Source organism: Falco naumanni, chromosome 1 (assembly GCF_017639655.2).
Source record: "Falco naumanni isolate bFalNau1 chromosome 1, bFalNau1.pat, whole genome shotgun sequence".
NCBI lineage: Eukaryota > Metazoa > Chordata > Aves > Falconiformes > Falconidae > Falco > Falco naumanni.
The window spans coordinates 45274975-45296441 of record NC_054054.1 but is presented as its reverse complement, the minus strand read 5'-3'; the positions used below and the strand labels follow the sequence as shown (position 1 = coordinate 45296441).

General features: G+C 37.9%; 1 protein-coding gene across 9 annotated transcripts in view; it reads left to right on the top strand.

Moving 5' to 3' along the window:
* CTBP1 (C-terminal binding protein 1) overlaps positions 1–21467 on the top strand; it is a 251666-nt gene that overhangs the window by 215534 nt on the left and 14665 nt on the right. For all 9 annotated transcript variants that reach the window (XM_040591847.1, XM_040591829.1, XM_040591880.1 and 6 more), the window contains 3 exons: positions 8832–8976; positions 12920–13126; positions 18956–19170. In XM_040591847.1, the coding sequence (XP_040447781.1) occupies positions 8832–8976; positions 12920–13126; positions 18956–19170 (567 nt within the window). The remainder of the gene's footprint in view (positions 1–8831; positions 8977–12919; positions 13127–18955; positions 19171–21467) is intronic.

The following is a 21467-nucleotide window of genomic DNA, read 5'->3' as shown; positions in this document are numbered from 1 at the left end:
ATTGATACTGTTTGCTATGCATAGATGGAATGTAATGAAAAAAAAAAAGAAGACACAAACAGGGAAATGGATGAAAAGGAAAGGAATGAAAGACTACAAAAGGATGGCTAGGAAAATAACCAGTATAAACCCAGCTTGCGCAGTTGGGGAGCCTGGATCACAGGGGTTTGAGGAGTAAACGTGAAGAAGGGATTTCTGCTGGTCATGAGAATGTTTCAAGGACAGGATGATGGTTTAAGATACTGTCTTTTAAGGTAGCTGGACAGCAAAGGAAATGAAGTGGTAAAGGGGAATTTGTAGTAGTTTGTGAGCCAGCAAAGCGCAAGCTAGACATTTTTTCATAGAGGAGCAAGGAGGCTGAAAGATTTTAACACACACACAAAAAGGAGGAAAAGAAGTGAGGGTTTGAATGCCATTTGTATATAGGGTCAAAAGCAGGACGTTAGCCAAATACTGTTATACCTTACTATGTGCTAATTAAAGAAAGTTTTCTCCAAATTGGGTAATGCCCGAGTTTCAGTTCTGCAGCAATTCCCTAATGCCAAAGAGTTCACTTGTCATTCTCTTTTTTATGGCTGAGGCAATTAAAGTATGGAAAATAAGTAACTTGTTTAAGGTCACAAGTAAATCATAATGTGTATTAGAACTTGGCTTCATCTCAGGTCAAAGCATTCATTCCCCATGTCACTCTTTGGAAGGCAAGTTGGATGGTGAAGATATGTTCCCATCCTCTTGAAAATCAGGCTGCCAGTGCTTAAGTGAATACTGACCTTCACTGAGTGTGACCCAAGGTTTTGAAATAACTTTGCAGTTGTAGATGTTTATTACACTTCTTCAGAAATTACTTGTGTAAAGTTTTTATTGATTTTTCTTCCCCCCTGTCCACCCTCCCATCTGCCATAGAAAAAGCAGTTTGTTTTCAAACCAGTCCGAAAGGCTGCAATAGACATGTTTGTACTTTGACTCCCCAAGTTCTGTTTTATTGTAGATGTTGCATGTGGCTGTGTGAAGTTGAGCGTTATGTTTGTCAAGCTGTCTCATGGCATAACTGGGAACTGGATACACTGGATCCTGTCAGGAAAATTTATCATTTAGGGCAAAAACTATTTTCAGATTTTGGTGGTTGAATTTCTTTCTTAATAGAGATTGCATTCTGTCAGTAAGAGTTACTCGCTATATTTAAAATTTTTAATTTACAATTAATCATATGTGAATCAGTTTTCACAGTAACCATCTGAGACTGATTCCAAATGTACATGGTGTTTTGGTTCTGCCAAAAATGCAGGTCCTCATCCAAAAATACATAAAAATAATTAGCTTGCTCCCATACTTATTCCAGGTCAACTTGTTTTTTTACTGTCTCATGCTCTGTTGTCTCTCCCCCTCTTTTTTTCCCCAGTCCCTTTTCCTTTCAACACCATTCACGTTTACTGCTTTACCTAGCTCCTTGGCAGCCTACCCAGCACTTCTGATTTCTGCAGTATTTCTCCTCCTTTCTACTTCTGTACCTTTGAAAGCATCACAGACTCAAGCACACCCTTGAGGTCTATGTGTTGCCCAAGGTTTTTGGAGTTCAAATTATTTACTCTTTAGGCTTCCTGAATTATGCTGTATATTCTGTAACATGGAATGCACTGTGTAGCTCCAAAGGGCTAAATGTAAACATAATATGCAGGATCTGGTACTATACAGCTCAATCAAGCTGAGAGGAAAATACGGTGATCCTTGCAAACCCAAATGAGAAAGACATGAAGCACAGCTGGTTAAGAATGATCTTTAGAGCAAATCATATAGGCTGGAAAGAAGTCAAGAGTGAGTGTGAAGCTGTGTACATTTTGTCATTCTCTTTTCCTGTAATTATGTGGTTTTCTACATCTTGCCTCAGATCAGTTAGAAGAAAAAAAAGGGAGTGTTTTTTTGACTCGGATTTATGGCTTCATGGAAATACCTAGTTCACCAGAACATTAAAGAGAATAAGCTACTTGGTTGGAAGTGGCAAAATTGTCTGGTAAACCTCTGCTCAGCCTTACAAATGATCGAGTTAAGTTAGGATGTATCAGATCCCTTGACTTCTGTTTAAAAAGCACAAAATAGAATCATCTTCACAGGGATATTACTTTTCCATACTTTTAGTTTAAGTAGAAAAAAAATTAAAAGCCAAACTGCCTGTTCAATCATGTAGGACTCACAATCTTTCAATTGCACTTTTACATGGGAATTAAATGTAGAAACAGTTTCAGTCATTACAGTTTTATCGTAAGACTGTTTCAAAGAAGAGCTGAAGAGCTTTCACAATGCAGCAAATGTTTTGAAACTGATACAAGCAAATCAAGAATGGTGCTCTTCAGATGAGTCTGATTTGTTCTGTATGAATGGTTAAGATAATTTTTCCAGCTTCAGATTCTTCTTTGTTTAGCAGTAAAGCTGCATTCTTGCATTTGTACAATCAGTGCTGTTTATATTCAAGATGCAGTCATAGCATTTTAGTTTTCCATCGAAATTAAATTCTCAAAGAATATGAACTGAAAGGAAGCCTCCTTGTTCTAAACAGTATGTATATAGGGAAGAAGTTGTCACCTCGGAGCTGATCCAGAACCTTTTAAATTTACTGAACTGGAATGAGCCTTGGATCAGACTCCTTATGAAAGAGTTTGAAAAAAAAAATAACAAAAGGAAATCCTAAAAACTTCATTATACCTCATTATACCACAAAGTAGTAAACATAAAACTATCACAGTAAGCATGTATACAAAAGCAATGTTTGTATTCAAAGCCTTTCTGCCAACGTCGTTGGATTTGCCAGTGGCGATATTACAGGTCAAGTGCAGCATTACAGGAAAGGGCAGGCTGTCAGTGTCTCCTCTGAACTAATGTCCTTTAAAAACCAGAATGGAAGTGCTTCTGTACCCAGGAAGCAGCATAGATCAATCCTACAGACAGATTAGAGTCTAATATAGTTGTCAACTAACTTTTTCTTTCATTTCCCAGTACTAGGTTTTACTAAGGGTCATTGGGGCTTGAAAATTGCTGGTGATTATTAACAGGTTTTTTGAGACAGAGTTGTGTGGATTGATGCATTGTCATTGGTGACTTTCATGACACAGTGATCATTTGGTATAGATGTTCAATTCGTCATAGTGTCTGATAGACTTGAACTGAAATAGAACACAGTTCAGCCTTATTAATAGAACATGTGAGTTAATACACAGAACTCCTGTTAAAGGTTTTTCATTAAAGCCTTTTATTTAGTAGAAGTGTTTTAAGAATCTGTATTCTCAAAGTGACTTCTGTCATTAAACTGCATATAACTGTCAGTAAATCCTGGGTTTGAAAGGCTTGCTTCAATATAGGTTTTAAAAGGAAGTTTGCTGTAGGCTGTGCATGCTGTTTATAAAGTTTTGTGTGTGTATTTGTATGTATATGTATCTAATTTTCAATAGTAAATTTCAAAAAAGTTGAGAAACGGGCTCTTGCATACTTTGTGTATATATGTAGTTCATACAATGTGTGGATGTATAGGTTTTTAGAGGGTGTTTTCAGGAGCCTGGAAGTAAGTTTTGTTTATGTTTGTATAAAATATTTATACTTACTTGTATTTATGTATAGTATAAACTTAAGTATTAATATTTAGGGTCTATGCTAGACAGTCTCCTGGCTGAATAGAGCGCGTTTCGTGAAGTGCGTAGGTTACTGACAGTACCATAGATCATAGGAATTTAACATCAAGCTGATGGTCTCATAAAGAGAAACAGGAACTTGTAAAAAGGAGCACAGACCAGCAGTTTTGGAGACTGCCTAAGTACCGTTTGAGCACACTGGCTTTTCTTTTTAGTTTTAATGGCATTAGTTTCACTTGAACCCTTTGTGACGTTCTAGTAAGGCTTTGAGAGCAGCTACAAGTCTGCTGCAGCCTTCCCCTATGTGGCAGACTGTTGATTACAAATTTGACATGCAGCTACATTTTGCACGTCAAATAATGCAAGGCCTACTCAGTTTAGGTAAAGTACATTTTTTCCACCCAAACGTGCAAAATATCTCAAGTCTGCTGATGCTGGAACATAGCGGGGGTTTGGAGATGACACATCAAACTCCAAGTCCAAGAAACGCAATACCCTGTAGTTTCTAGAACCGGATGAAATATTCTATAGCACTTTCTGGTGATGATTTTCTAGAAGTGTTATTAGTAAATATTTCATAAAAATATGATTTTTTTCATACTCAGTATGTAATTTATAAATGTGTTCTGTCTCTGCATTGAAATAGTTTGGCATTTTACATACTGTGTTATGTTTCTGTGGTCCAGATTTGATCCACAAACCTCTGAGATCAATCTCTCATAGTAAAATCTAGCATCATCTTTAGATGACCAAAGAGAAGGCCTCACTGTTCTTTTCTTAGCATGTTACAATATGTATATACTTCATTGTAAAAATACACAAGATGCTGGAAGTTATTCCCCAGATAGTACAAGGCATGTGTGTCTCAGTGGTGCCTATGCCATGTTTGACATGATGGCTAAAATAATCTTGTGCTGAAATAAGGTGAAAAAATAGGAAGAGGTTTTGAAAGGATTTAAACCTTCAGTATTTGGTACTTGAGATTTGTTAAATTCTTTGAAATAGACACGTCTCCTACTGTTGTGTCATCTGTTCTCTAAGAGTTGTGGAGACCTGGCACGTTGTGAAAGCAGAGTAGTCATTCTGAGGTTGAAGAACAGCAGAAAGACCTGTCCGAGCGGTTGTGGTTGGAAAGGATGTCAGCTCGTTAAAGAGGGTATGAAAAAGGCTTTCAATAAGCAGTGTGCTATAGCTTCACCTGGAAGTAAGTCTGAAGGTGTAGATATTATTGGGCTACATAATCATTTGGTAACAGAAGGAAGCCAACTCATGTCCTGCATTTCAACTTTTGTCTGGGATCCTTTCTTCCCCAAAAGTAGGCTGATGAGGGCAGGAATGATTGTTAAAGGTACACAGCTAACTCTGCTTGTGCTCTATCAAATTTTGCCCGTTACCTTTCCTTGCAAGAGATCATGAAAGAGTATTGTCTGACTGCCACGTACCTAGGCTACTCTGAAATTTCTAGCTTACTTGTTAAATAATGGTATCTCACTCAAATTGACATAAGTTGATATCTTTGTAATAAAATTTTACTAGAATTTGGTGAATCTTATATCAATCAAGTTCATTATGGAAAATGATGAAAAAAAACACATATACTCCCTGTTTCTCTCATGCTTCCACCACTGGGTGTGCTTCTATAAGTGTTCAGTGTACTCCTATGCACAGTTATTTTTTCTAAAGATTATTTAATTTTCCAGAACTGCTCATGTTTATATTGGATTTCAGTCTCATTTTCTACTCGGATTTAGTTCAAGATTTGATTTTACTCGTTGACAAGCTTGTCAAACTTCCGAGTGTGCATTTATCATATGTAATGACTGAGAATACAAATAATTCCAAAATATAGAAACTTCCACTATTAATTTTTTGGCTCTCTTAAGTGGTATCATTAACATTAATCAGTGCTGAATATTTCTAACTTCAGGTTTTCTGCTGCTATTTTCTGCGGTTTTGGCATACTTCAATCACGTGGCCTGTTGCAAAAAGTAACATAGTTAAATTGTTAAATTCATGTGAAATAACACACAATTGCAGAGTATTATATTGCTGGCAATGGATTTCCTTGCTAACTGGTCTGTAATGCTATGAGAGGCTCAAACACTACAAAGAAATTTTAACAGATTTGTCGTTTGTATCTGTTTGTTCCATATCCTATATGATGGGTAAATAACTGCCTGTGGAAATGGCTAGTGTCAGCATTAAGCCATAGCTGAGAAATATTTTTCCTTTTATTGAACACATTCCTAACCTTCCCAGTACTTACCCATCTCCTTCTGGTGCCAGGCCATAACCTAGATGGGCCCAAAAATGTAGTGAAATTGGTCCAGACTGGTGCTCTTAAGAGTCCATATTACATTCTTGACTGGCTGAGTTAATAAAATATGCATGATTATGAAGTGAAAAGCTGCTTCCCAAATGAAACACTGATTTTAAAACACAAATTTCAGAGCCACTTCAGGTGTGTTTTAATGCCTGTTTAACGCACTACTTAAAGTAGTGGCAGCTCTCTGTCTGCACACACAAAACCACACACACACCATGGGCCTTTTCCAGCCTGGGAGAGGAAGGTCTGGCTGTCATACAAGCCTTATGTGGGTCCTTGTAATCTCTAAGCTACTTCAGGTTTTGCTGTTCTGAAAACTACACAGGGGATGTTTTCTCCTGCGTCACAGCTGCCTAGAACAACCTTGGAGGGATGGGAGGAAATGCATGTGATAAAACACTGGAGGACGTGGCTAATTGGAGAGAACCGGGATATCACAAAGGACTTGAGGACCTTGAGGCTTGAAGTTAGAAGTGCTATGACTTGGAGAAAGAAGTCCTGCTATAAACTTGGGAGTGTGACATAAACGTGTACTTCAAGAGAAGGATTCAGCTTTATGCGTTGGTCAAAGGACCAGCTGGGAGTGTGACAATGGCCATGCAGAAACGTCGCATGTTGTATGAGACTTCATTAGGAGAGATTTCCAGTACATCCACTGCTGCTGACAGTGCTAGTGTTGGTGTAACGCCGTGTGGAGGGAGACTTCCAGTAGCACGCTGGTGCGGTTGTAGTTGTGGTCACCCGCAGAATTGCTGAGACTTGCATGAGCACGGTGGCGAAGTGTTAGACTTGATCAGGGGGGTAGAAGGGCATCATCCTAGATGCGACTAGAAGGACTAGGCTTGTGAAGTCCAGCCAAATGAATGCTGAGAGGGGATATGATCGTTGTCTATAAATATATTTGGATTGTAAGCACCAAAGAGAGAAAGTACAGTTAAAGCAAATGGCCAGTACTGGTGCCAGGATAAATGGGTGGAAGCTGGGCTGTGAATAGATTGAAACTGGAAACTTGAAGAAATTTCCATATCATTGTAGCTGTGAAATTTTGCAACAGTTTTCTTCTAGGAATTGATGGGATGAAAAAAACCTCCCCACCCTAAGGACATTTTAGGTGGGCACTCAGGTTGTAAGAGGGGCGTTTTCTTGTGCAGACTGCCCCAGGCACCGGCTTTGGCTTGTCTGTACCAACTGTAATGTCGCTGTAGAAGTAAAACCAATAAACTGTTTTGTTTGAGCTATTTCATACAGTTAAAAAAAACCCAAAGAAACACGTTCTGATGAGTGCAGTCTTTCTACTGGTGACTGCTAAATGTAATTTCCAAAGGACTTGTTTGTACCATTTAAATCATAGAGTTTTGTGTGTATAATGGTTTATAAGATCAGAGCCTACAGCTGTTCTTTGAATTATGTTGTAGCTGCATTCTTTAAGGATGTGTAATTTCTGATATTTTTTTTTCAGTTCTTACTCTTAAAAGTAAATCCAAATTCTGCTCAAAGAATTTTGATCTTTATCTGATTTAGAACTGGGGTTACCAATCCAGAAACACCTGCTGAAATAGCATAAATCATTTTATAAAGTATTCAGTAAGAGGTGGTTTGCTATCATTTTTATGGAGTTTGTTTTTGTTTTCTTCTAAAATTTTTCTTTGTGTGTTTTTAATTTTAAAAATTGCTGCTGCAGTTCTTGGGTTCCAACAGTTGTAATCCTCTGTGTGCCAGACTGTGTTTTGCTGCAATAGTTTTTTTAAAATGATTTATGTTGATTATTCTTACTCATCTTGCAGTGCCCTAGAAAATGCTTATATGAGCAGAAATAACTCAGATGACAGAATCTGTACGTGTACCAGACCCAAAAGTCTATTCAATAAGACATGTAGAGCCTCTACAGAACTTCGTGAAGTGTGTGTCATAAGAACCTCTTGAAGTCATTACAGCTAGCTTAGATACTGAAGTTTTTGTGTGTGTTTTGTGTCTTGTAGAACGATTAGGAAGTTAGGTAGTACATTGAAGGTAGAAACACAGGGGTTTTGAACAAGTGAAATAATCCAGTTTGCATATAAAAAGGAAAGTGTTGGTTGTCTTTTCTCCACACCACTTTTTCTTAACCTTTCTTGATTAGGTTGGGTGCACCCTAGCGTAATTTGAAATATTCTCAGATCTGTCAGATCCTCTAAATTTATGTTTGCTTTTCTTTTGCAAAAGTTTTGCTTTGGTACAGTTTCTTAGTCCTTGGTGCTGTATTTTATGGATAACGTCTAGTTTGGCATTTCAGACCAATTTATATGACATCCAGTTTTTTATCAGTGAGAGCTTAGTTGCAGGATCAGTAAAGTAAGGGACAGATGCTTTGTTCTTCTGAATGAATTGGCAGATTTCAGTCTCTGTTGTCTAAGGGTTTTGCAATGATAACTGAATGTTTTCTATTCAGGTATGAAGTGGTCTTAATAGCGCAGTGAATGCTTGTACCACTGTGTGTATGGTGAAGAGATACTGCTCTGTGACTGCATTCAAAACTGAGTGTCAGCTGCCTAAGCATAAAATTCCTTACTGTTTACATGCTTGCTCCCATGTTGTGTTTCATCTGCATGTGCAGATGCAATCCAGTGGTGCTTGTACTTAGCGTTTGATATTGCAGAGCCTCTCCTGTGAAATGAGGAGAGTTTTCCCTCTTAATAAGAACACAAATGCAGGTCACTTAGTTCTTCTGAATGCTAGAATGGATACATGAGATGAAAGAGACTAACGAGGCTGGAATATGCTTGGAGAAATAACTTTAAAACAAAAGACCTGGATTTAATGCTTTTACAGTCTTATATCTGAAAATATGTATACAGGATTAAGTGGGAGATCCTATGAAAGAAAAAAAATTTCTTCTATTTTATTTATAGGTACTAAATGAAGCAGTGGGTGCACTGATGTATCACACTATCACTTTAACACGAGAAGACCTGGAGAAATTTAAAGCACTTCGAATAATTGTCCGAATTGGCAGCGGTTTTGATAATATTGACATCAAATCTGCTGGAGATTTAGGTATGACTATTAAAGACATTATTTTACATCTTATACTTGCCTCCAGAAATCTGATTGCATCTAAATCTTTGCATTAACGTTTTCTGTATATTGTATGTAGGCTGTATAATTTTCTCATCAAAGTGTTTAAAAATCATTATGGAGATACTAGCATTAGTTAATTAAGTGATAATATTAACAGCTTTGTGACAGGATAACAATTCGCCTGTTCAATATAAACCCAAGGAGTTAAGCCATAATTTTTCATCTCTTTCTTTTTTACCCCAATTGTATATTTTAACTACTACTGCTGTAATCCAATCACGAAATATAATTCCATCAGCATGGCATACTACTTCTGTTTGAATAAAAAATGAGAACATTATCAACTATCTGAGACTTATTTATGATGCATGAGATTTAGTAATAAACCACTCCATAAAACAGAAATACCGATTTTATAGAGGAACCAGTTGTTGCTGCTTCAGAATAAATTCAGATACTGGAACTATGAAAAGATGGTGCTTAGTGTTCCACTGCAAAAAAGCAGCAGTCCGATTTGTACGTTTCTTACCTTAGGAGAAACCATCTCTTACCTGTAACGTAAAGGTCAAACCACCACTCAAATAAATGTCTTAGGTTTTCTTCATTCCTTTTCTAAGGATTGAGGTGACCAAGTATGTTTCCCATTATGCTCTGGGAAGATCTTGGAAACGTTTATTGCAATGTTACAGTGCTTAGTCCTAGTAATAATCCCATTGATGTAAGAAGGTGGTGTAATATGGTCTGTTTATCAGTAAATGATAGTAAAATAATCACCTGTTTCTAATGGCAGTGTAGTTTGCACAGCAGACAGAGGCTAACAACTTCTTTGTGAGCTTCTATAAAGAAGAGATAGGTCTGAAAGCATGCAAAGCTGTGCTCCTACATATTGTAAGTAGTCCCACAGTTCGGCGCATCTACTGTGAGCCCCAGAAAACAAGTATATTTGTAGAGATTGGCCTGGGGTAAAATCCTAGATCAAAAGCCAAACCCTAGGTACAGATCAAAAAGCCCAAACAGTCAGCAGTCCAATTTGTGCAGAGGATCCTGATAAGAGGAAGATTTTTTACAAGTTTGTTGACTATTTCTTTCAGTCTTCATGCTGGATTGTAACCGCAACCGAAGCTTATAATTTAAATGCATCCAGATAATTCCTCAAGCTGGTGTACAGCAGATTTAGGAAATTCTCACTTGTATGAAATGCTAAATGGCCACATTCTTCATCATTCAGTTCCTGTGTTGTGGTTAAACTGTTACACAGTGATCCATCCTGTTCGTGCATTCCCATATTTACGAAATAAAATTGTCCACTCTGTCAAAAGCCTATTAATAAATCCTGGAGGGTTTATGGTGTAAAATCTCAGATTTTAATAGCTAGGGTGAAATGATTGGAATTAAATACTAACTTACCACTGATGAGGCAAATGTTCCATTTGTTGAACTAGTGCAAATCATACGCATCTCAATCAGTTAATATGAGTGTTAATTGCTTTTGTAAATAGCTTTGATTCACTTTAGAAATACAGCATAGAGTTAGACCATAAATCTGAAATATTCCTGAACTTCCATAGTAACTTTCTGATATTTTTCATAGAGCTGTCTCATGGGGTTATTACTAGCCTTTCCTAAAAAGTGTTATTTTCACATTAGCAGTTCCTTAAAATGCATGAAAACATAAGTTGTGTTGATAAAATCTTTTAAGATCTGATCTGCTTTTTCTCCACTTTATTGATTGTTGACTAGAAAATACATACACGTGAGTGTAGCTGCATGCAAGTGAAGTGAGAGTCAAGGTGATGCGCATTGACTCCTGCAGTTTTCTGCATTGGACCCATGCACAAAATCGCTGAGAGTGTTGGGAAAAGGAGAAAGGGAAGGAAGCATAGAAGCAATGGATGTGAGATGAGTGTGTGCTATGTTTTGCTATGTGAAATGTCTCTTCATATCCTTGCTTCTCTTGTTGCTTTTTGTGGTTCACCATGTCTCTGCCTTTCAGTAGCCATTTTTAAAGTTGGGGGGAAACGGAAAAAGAAATTCCTACAGTTTAGAAGAGAAATTTTCTTTTCCCCCAAATTTTCTAGGGAAACCTATTAGGGAGGAAGGTGTAAATCAAGTTTATTCCTTATTCCTCTTCCCAAGTATGTAATACAACTCTTTGAGCTTCTTTTAAAGCATTATTTTGTTGATGCCAGCTATATGGAGACTTGCATATTGAATCTGTTTTACCATCTAGAACCTGCATTTTTGCTCCATTAAAAAGTTTTTTTTTTTTGTATAAACAATACAACTGTTTAATGTGATGCACTTAAAGGGATGTTATTTTTCAGTTTTTGTACTTTTCCCCCCACTGATGTTTTTTTTTGATCTTCAAAAAATTGAGTTTCATACTACCATTGATGTTAGCAGGATGCCAAGATTAATTCTCCAGCAAATGATGCTGTTTCATCTTTTTGTAAGTCTAAGAGCAGTGACGCAGCAGATACTGTATGTCCACAGCAGAGGAAGGAAAAATAGTTCTGCAGGTTCCTGGTGTTGGTTTTTACTGATCAAAAGAGAGCTGTAAAGAAGTACTGGGCAGCAGAATGAAGGCATTTGACTGTAGAACATTGATAAATATGATATAACCTTATTATTTGCCAGATTACTTATATTACTATTACTGAAAATGTTTTTTTCTTCCTTGCTTCATAAGATATACTGGCATTTGCTGAGGACTCATTGAATATTTATTTATGTAAAAACCCAAACAACTAGATAGTGAAAACAGTATTAGGGTGTTTTTTAGGATACAGAACACATTTTTTTTCTCTGCTGTGAAATTGCATTGTACACTGTGATCTCAGTCAGCAGAACTGAGACACAAACGTTTGTGGGAACTGATGATTAGAGAGACCAGGTAATGTAGTAAATAGTATGAAGAGAGACAAGTCAGAAGGGAGACAAACTCTTTCAAGTGAACATTTGCTTAACTGCTGTATATTTAGTACTGGAAGGTAAAAAGCAGGATGGGTTAACTTGCATGCAACTACAATCACCTGTTGCCTGAGCTGTTTTTTGAAGTAAAAAGGAGTATTTTGAGTCTTGAATTAATCTGTCTTCCACAATTGTCTGTGGAAATCTGTAATGGTCTTTAGCTGCTTGATGTTATGCTCTTTTCAACTGGAAGTTTTCAGCAATTGGGAACATGGACTTAATTTTGCATTATCTTTACATGCTATGCAGAAGCAGATTTTATATTTCCCTATTGACAGTTAGATGGTTTATCTCTTTAATTTGAGGGACCAGGAAAGGACTTGGATTCTGTTTGTCATAAATCTACAAACCTATGTGCAACACGAAGCAAATTGTCGCTCTCTGTGTTACAATTACCCATACGTGAATTGGAAATACCAGTAGTCATCCTGTGAAGGCTCTATAAGGGTTTCTGTCATTATAAATTATTTAATTTTTTTTATAACTTGTATAGATAGCTTTTTGGAGGGTATCTGCTCGCTGGTGGAAAACTAACTCACACAGTTCAATCTAAACAATTATAATTAACTGCACTGTTGAGACCAGGGCGGATTTCTCTTTGCTATTCAGAACACCTAACTCAGTGTGCATCTAAAATGCTTACCAAGACTTGTGTTCTAAGCTGACATCTTCAGTGCTTTCCTTTTGTGGTTTCTGTTATTTGTTTACTGTTTGCCTTAGTTTGCAAACAGAATAAAAAGTAATAAAAAATAAGAAAAAAATATTTGCACATATTTATCAACCATTATGTCAAGTAGTCTGTCTGCCATTACAGTCAGAAACTTAGTATTTCTGCAGAACAGGTGTTGAAATATCTGTAAATTTAAACATCATACTCGTGAGTTTCTGTTAAATGGGAAAAAGTAAGAAATGTTTGGCAACTGGTATCTTTTCCCCCGGTTCTTTGCAGGGATCGCAGTGTGTAACGTGCCAGCTGCCTCGGTAGAAGAAACAGCAGATTCTACCATGTGCCACATTCTGAACCTGTACAGGCGAACCACCTGGCTTCACCAGGCTTTGCGGGAAGGCACAAGGGTACAGAGTGTTGAACAGATCCGGGAAGTGGCTTCTGGAGCTGCCAGGATCAGAGGGGAGACTTTGGGCATTATTGGATTAGGTACGTTGGCTTGAGAGGTGGTTTAATACTCCTCACCTTCCGTTGCTTTGAAAACATTATGAAGATTTGAGCTATAAAAATGGAACACTTAATTCAGTCTTTTCCATGTCCAGCATTCTGTCTAATACCATTTAATTCCTGGTGTTTATGTGTCTCAGATCTTTTCCCCTTGTACATCATCATTTCCCTCAGAAAACTCACTTCTTTGCTGATACTCAGTTCTTTGAAATTCCATACATCTTTCTGTTGCTATATTGCCTGGTCTCAGGCACACTGGTGGTAAGAGAAGGAGATGCCATCACTTCCCTTTTCCAGGACAAGGCTCCTGCTACTTCAGCCCAGTGTCACATGTATATGTTGTATTTCTCATCTGTTGTCGTATTTGGCCCTGTTTGTGCTTTTTTTCCTTTTGCTGTTTTTAACATCCCTGAAAAGCCTTTGCTGCAGTAACAGCCTGCAGAGCAGTTATATTGTGCATTTGGTTGAGCTGCATCTGAAATGGTATTTCAGCTCAAATGAGAGGAAAAATATATGCAAGAAAGTTTGAAATGTTTCCAGACCTAATAAAATCACCTACTTTACCTCTCGGAATGGCCCTAAACGTTTCAGCATCTAACAGATGGACAGGCTTGCTTGAGATGAATTAATTGCTGTCTGTTACAGAAGTAGAGAAGAAAAACAAGCAAGTCAGTTTCTATATAAAAATTATTCAGTCATGTGCTTGTCTTATCAAAGATCTGATAGATTGTGGATGTAATTGCTGTGGTATTCATCCACAGGAATTAATAATATGATTTTGACAACAAGGCATCATACTTAAATGACTGTTCCAGTTACACATTGCTGTCAAATAATTCAAACCACAAAATCTTACTTTTGGAAGCTGAAAATAGCCTGGCGTTTCGTAGTGCTCATTTAAATGAGTATGCAACACACCAAAAACATCTTCACAGTCAAAGAATTGCCTTTAAAATATGACTTTCAAGAAGTTAGTCATGAAGTTGCTTTCTCAAATCTATACCCATGTAATTATGTACCTCATTTAAACACACGATTATTATGCTCACAGCGTCTGTACGTGAATTATACAGTCACTTGCAGTGTTTTAAAAATGGAAAAGCATACCTAGTATTGGAAACTGAAGCCTTGGCTCACATGCTATGTTCATATTTGCTGGAGATACCTGTCATATTGGCATTGCATTTTTTGTGTTGAGCAAATTCCAGACTGAGATTAGAAAAAAAAAGTAATTGATTATTGGATTCCTTAAGTGAATTTTGTGTGTGTTATTTCTGTTATGAGTGACTGGAAAGTATAAAGAAACGTGGATAATCAGATGGCCAATATATGAAGCTACGTAGAATGCTAGTTTCTGGTTTTAGTTTCAAAAAGCAAGCCTTTTGTGTGCATAGTATAGTAAAAGGCTAGTACAATCTGATTTTAAAGGTAGACACCAGTTACAGTTATTAAGCAGTCATTTTCTCCAGTCTTCTGTTGTTCCTATTTCTTTTCCTACAATAGAATAATCACAATTCCAAGGAAAACTAACTTTTAAAGTCAGTTACGAAAACTTCCATGGTTTCTTTTTGTGCTTGTACATGAATAAGCAGAACATTTTGATTCCAGCCTGTCCTAACAAACTCCTATGTAGCTATGTATTAACGAAAAATAAAGATGTGGTCTTAGAAGATAGGGAAATAGGGCTGTACTAGACTTCACATTCGAGCACTTCAGGCACTTAGGCTGTGGCATGCGCTCTTTTCTGTTACAGATTACTGCAAGAGGCTACCTGTCTCTAGTTTCATACTGAAACGTGTATTCACAACCACCTTCAGAAGACTGTTGCCCTTAGGTTGTGTTTGTCTACTAGTGGCGTCTTCCCACATCTGTAGTTTTGCCTCAGTTTATTATTTTACTATTTAGAGATGTCAGTGTCAGAAGTGATGAACCACTAAGACTATGCAGTAAATGCACTGCACACAAAACGATTCCCATCATCTGTTACTAAGTCCTTCTTGTCTCTAGTTCTATGTAGTGTCGCTATTTCTGTCCTTTCTCATTAATGTGTCTGAGATCATCGTGTATCTCAACCACAGCTACGTTCCTCTACTCATGTCTAAAAATTGTCTCTTCAGCAGTGGGTTGCTTAAATTTATCACTTTGCTGCTGCAACAGCTAACTCTGAACCTTCATCACATCTGTTCCTGGGCTTTTCTCTTGTTTTGCCAAAGAGAAACACCCTAGCTCTTTCATATCTCTGTGCAAGGGAATGACTCCAAAGCTTCAGCTACTCTCTTCCTTATCCACTGGTCTAGCCAAGTTTCATGACTCACCTGCCTTCTTTCCATCACCCACTCTTTTCTTTGCCTCCTCTCATGCATATTCCTGTTTTGACACTTGGTCTATCCTGCTTAATCCTGTTACTCCATGCTTTTCTTTTAAAGTTAACCCCATCTCTTATCCTTGGCTTGTATTGAGCTTGTAAAGATAAGCAGAGAGTCAAGAGCATAAAATGCCTCCTTCGTGTGCTCGTTGGGTACCATCCATCATTGTTGTGTTGTTTGGTTAGCCTCTGAGCTCCTTAGGGCAGAGCCTGTGTTTCTTTCTGTCTGTATGAAGTGTGTGATTCTTTGAGCTTTACATAAATAATATCACCTCATTAAACAGCTGTCTTTGTCACTTTTAATCTTTATTACTATCCAGTGTCCTGTATTTCAAGTGATGCATCACAAGTGTGGATAGTAAGCTCTACATTAAAAAAAAAACCAGCAACCTACCTATGCACCTTGTATCTAGACATGTAGGGGTTTTTTATAGGAGAGTATTTATGAGCAGCAGCATGTAAGTACTTGGGTGAATAGATAGCTGGACCTGGTTCTGCTGTAATGATGACTTTACAGCAGTGAAGTCACACTCCCTTCCCCTTCCTTCCCAGTTACAAATGCTGATGACTAATAGCTAATGCATTTCCTCACTCAAGAGAGGTGAAATTCCTCCAAATACATCTGTCTCCACATCATAATAAATGTCATCACTCAGTTTGTCTTTCCTCACCTGCTATATTCTCCCAACAGTCCCACAGTCCTGACTAGATATGGCCCGAAGTTCTGATCTGCATTATGAGACAATATTAAGGCTTAAGAGTTGGATGGTATTACTGTGCAATAAATGGTGTGCACTTAGCAGTCCTACTTTGTTCTCTTACGTGCTCAGCAGGAAATGTAACGAAATTGTACTCTGCACATTGCAGAGTTTTCCAAGAGGGAGGAAAAATTACCCAGATTCTCCATTACTGTTGCATAGGCAGGAAGGAGCTGCTAAGTGAAAGCACTTTTTCTTTCCGTGGAAGTCTGCAGGCAGGTCATCAACATTTCCACAGTATCAAGGGCATTTTATAAATCTTTGTAATACTGGCATAGGATGTGCTTTCTTTGCCCAAGGGCTGAATGGGCGTCATTGACAACTGCAGCTACTATACTGTCACACTCAAATGAAGTCATTGGCAAGGGCAAGGTCAGAGACACCCACGGACCGAGGAGCTCGGAGGCTTACCGGGAGTGGATGGGTCAGACTATAACAGGAGACCCAGGTGTTTTTAATGAGCCTCTCCACACTTCTGGTGTCACTGAAAAGATGCATGGGCTTTGCTAGAGCTCCATGTAAATCTCTAATTTATAAAATAGACTTTTTTTGGCTTTCTGCTTTTTTTGCAGTTGTATACAACATAGATTTTCTGCGTTCTTCCCACACTACAGGCCAAGAAGTTCATTTAATATTTTGAACTTCAGAATTTTCCTTCCCTGGAAGCAGCTAGGAATATTCATAGCAATTGTATTATGATTTTGAGAGAGTTGTCCTGAAGGTAGGATGCTTCGTATGCTGTTCTGTTGTTCTTGATGTGTTGAGGTAGGTTTTGAGCCCTCCCTCATGCCCAGGAGAGTCGTGTATAATAAAAGTTTTTCAGGAAGGGGAAAAAAAACATCGTAGGTTTGTGGTTGTATTGTATTGTTGGGCAGTAGTTGAGAAAGGAATTGGCAAATTACATCAGTCCACCCATGTATTTGTCTAATGACTAAGACTAAATATGAATTTTCAATTGTGGAAGAGTTTTATCCCATAAAATAATTGTAATAGGACAGTTCTGGCTAGAGGTACACACATATGATTCAGAAGGAAACTTAGCACGCATTGAAGGCGGCTTTGGTTTATTAGCCTGGTTGCAATGAATAGAAAGTACAGCTGAACTGGAGAGTGTTGTAAGAGATTTCACTGTCATGAATCCCCTCAGGTATTAATGTTGTAAAGAGTGAAAAAAAGAACAGATGACAGAATGTTGCATGTGAAAATGAATGGAGCTGGAGTAAAAGCTGTATGCTTCGTTTAACAAAAAATAAACAAACAAAAAATAGTGTCACAGTTCTGTGACTTGGTTCCTTGAGCTGTGAACATGCCAAAGCTTGAAAATAATAGGGTTAGAAAATTGTCCCAATTCACGTTTATAAAAAACAGCTTGGAAATTGAATGAATAACATGTATGCAAGTACTGAAAGAAAAGTTTGAGGAGTATTTTAACTTCGTGTCCCCAAATAAAAGCAACAGTCCCCATCAGATGGACATACTGTTTAATATTCCAAGCACATCTGTTACTAAGCACTGTGGAATTGCAGTGTTCATGTTAAATGATCAACAAAAAACCTTTCTTCCTGTGGCAGCTTAACTTTATTCAAAGAAAAACTGAAAAGCAGAGGGAAATACCTCCAAGCACAGTTGGAAAGAAATGGGATTTCCCTGTGTTAATTTGATGCTTTTTTGAACTAACTCAGATGTTGCAAAAGAAAACTTGTTGGCTTTTTTTCCCCCCCTCAAACGATTGTTATGGTGGGTCTAGTGATGCTTTTGAAGTGTCTTTATTTAACATTTGTGATACTCTAACATGAGAATCTAGTGTCTCTAACATGAGAATCTTCCAACCTGAAAAGTGTGTTCATCCTGGTTCTTCAAAATACACTTACTCTGCGCTCACTTACCACTTACTTTCTATTTTACTGGTAGTGTGTCAAAGGGAAATACACACCTCCTGATATATGTGCCATGGAGTCATGCCCATAGAGCAATTTCAGGCATAACTCGGAAATACGACAGTAAGGAAAGTGGAACAGAGAAAAGCTAAGGTCAATGTGAAAACCAAATGGTACTGCACTCTTCTTAACTAATGCCATATGATGGACTGTATTTATTAATCATTTAGGTAGATGGATACAAATTTTTTTAAAGCCTTAGATGACAGGATTCTTGTAGGCATTTTAATGCTGAAAGAAAATGAAAGAAAATACTAGGTCAGAAAGGAGATTCCATGCATTGAGAATAGTTGAGCTTCAGATTAAACAAATTATCTTCTATTGCATTCATTTTTTAGGATTAATTTTGTAGCTTTTTATTAAATCCAGCTGGTCTGACATGGGTAAGAGTAAGTCCTTGGCAGGGTGTGTTTACAGGCGGTAGTGTTTTACCGTAAACAGGCCCAGCAGGCAAACCCTTGTATTACACAGATTATTGCAGATTACGTGACATCTTCTGGCATTTCAGATCTCCGGTTGCAGAAGGTGCAAACCTCCAGCTTTGTTTTGAACAAGGCAGCGTGAAACAGCCCAGATGTAACTTTCCTGATCTTAGGGATGATTTCAAGTGGCATGGGAGCTGCCTTTTTTTTCTTAATCCTCTTCCAGTTGCTGTACAGAGCAGTATGGTTTGATACAAGCATTTGCAATAGGAAGGAGAAGGCTACTTACACCAGCTGCTTCACATCTGTTCTCATTGCTTATCTTGTAGGGCGTGTTGGGCAAGCAGTAGCACTACGTGCCAAAGCCTTTGGCTTCAGTGTGATTTTCTATGACCCATACCTCTCAGATGGCATGGAGCGTGCTCTGGGACTGCAGCGGGTGAGCACTTTGCAGGACTTGCTGTTCCACAGTGACTGTGTTACCCTGCACTGCAACTTGAATGAACACAATCATCATCTTATTAATGACTTCACCATAAAGCAGGTAATAATCTCTGTGGGTGCACTCTACACCAGTTGGTAATGGTTGCTGACACTGTATAGCGTTTATTTATGTAAACAGGCAGATTCTCATTTGAACGAGATTTCTTTCCCTTTTGCTGCTTTGAGAATAAGTAAGTTTGTAACCGATTAGGAAATAGCTGTAGTTTACGTATTGTTGCTTTTATTGTCGTTTTTGCATTTGTGAAAATAATTTATTCTTCTTAATGTTGCTCAGATTAAATAAAAGTTACAGTTATGTAGAAGTACCCTTTCTATGTCTTCTAGTAGCTGCTTCGTTTACCTGTGTGTGTTCAGGTAGTGATTCTGCCTTTCACTCTTGTTCCTCAGTTTGAGTTATTTAGCTGCGGTTGAAGGAATATGACTAAATGGCTCCCCCCTGTGCTCAGCCCTGATGCTTGCAGAGCACTTCATGGATGGGTCACATTTACAGGATTGTATCATTTGGAAAAATAATGTTTCTTGGAATTAGTACTGATCTCTCCCGAAAGTTTTACATAATATTCAGATAACTTCAAAATCTAGGTTTAGTAACTGTTCCGTTATTGACTAATTCGGTGTAAGCTTTTTCATTTAAATGGCTAGCTTCTGACTCCAGCCTCAGTGTAGTTAACAGCCAGAAATAGAATGTTGAGATCTAAGAATCTAAATCGTGTGCAGGAAAGAAACTCTAAGATATTATAGTTGGTTTTGCTGTTCTTTATATAAGTAGTGTTTGTATGTGTTGGTAAAAAAATACCAGTAGCACTCTTTTGCAGTAAAATTACTGCTTGGCTTCTAAGAAACAGCTTGCACCTACTGCTCTTGAACTTCAGGAGAAAGGAAGTAATCACTGCATGGGTTCCATAGTCATGTAGGATTGTGGCAGAAAACTGACAACATAATTGCTTCTTGATTTTGAGAGGTTAGGGATTTTGGAGATCCACCCCAATATAAATACTGGGATTTAAAACTCCAAAAAAATAAGAAGTTTGAAGTGCAGATCTCTTCGGAGAACAGAGCTCTGTCACGCTGCCCTTGAACATGATCTTTTGTTGTGTGCTCAGGTACATTTCATGGTTATTACGTGGTTAGATGTCTTTGCAAGCCGACATCTAGACCCAAACAGAATCACGCTGAATTCAGTGGGACTGTCTGAAAGCTGGCTGAGCAGCGGTCCCTCGTATAACAGACTGAAACTTGGGCCAGTGTATCTCAGGAAGTTTTTGAGTGGAGGTGGATAAATGCAGTGAGCTTTGGAGAGGGCTTAGTGCATTAGAGAAGTGAGTGATACCATCTGAAATTAAATGCATATAATAAAGTCTGTACTGGAAAGGATGTCATAAGCATTTATGCTGCCATTTGTTACCCTTCATGATTAAAGCAAGGATTAAAATGTTAGGAGATAGTTCTTGCTTTAGATAAATGTTTGGATGAAGCAGTCTGTATTGTAACCACTGTTGTGAAAACCATGAAATTGTAACACCTCTGGCTGCTTAGTTTCTGTAGAGCAGATCTTCTAAGTCAAAAAGAGCAGAATAGCTTTTTTAGGCTGACAGATGTTAGAGTTGGCCTAAAATTTTTATTGTTGCATGCCACTGTTGACCAGTATTGCATGCTCATGTAAAATCAGTTTTTAAAGAAAGTACAGAGAAGTATGGTGCATCTCATTTCACTGAAGTTTCACCCTGAATTTTGTTTACAATCTGAAATTGCATAACTTTAAAATGTCCTTGAAAATTGGTGTCAGTCTTCTCTTCCAGTAGCTTTTCCCTTTAATTCGTCAGCATTCTGCCTAGCCATCGTGCTTGGCCTTGCAATCCCAGAGCAGCTCAGAGAAACGTTCCAAGCTTGTGTGTGTTGAACCCACAGTAATCAAGTGCTCTTAAGAGAAGCTGAGATCATCTTTAGTTTTACAGATTCGAGAAAAAGATGCTGCAATTTAAATGCAAGACATTTTTAAAGCAGCTCTGCAGGTTAATGTAGGTGAATTCAACAGCTGTCAGCAGTTCTAGCTGTAAAGCTCCTTCAAGCTTCCACCTATTGTTAAGGGTCATCTCCAGCTGCATCCACCCTTATAGTTTATCATGAGTCATGTAGTTCATTCCCACCGGAGTGCATTTATGCAGCCATGTTCTGTTTGGTTTGGGCTTGTCTTTAGAGTTTTGTAAACAGGCCTAAAATGAAAACTCAAGCAAGGTTATTAAGATTAGACAGAAAATTTTAGCAGGGTTCACTTTGATTAAAATTTTCACATCCTTCAGAGTACATATAACTACACCAAGCTGTACTTAAAACTCA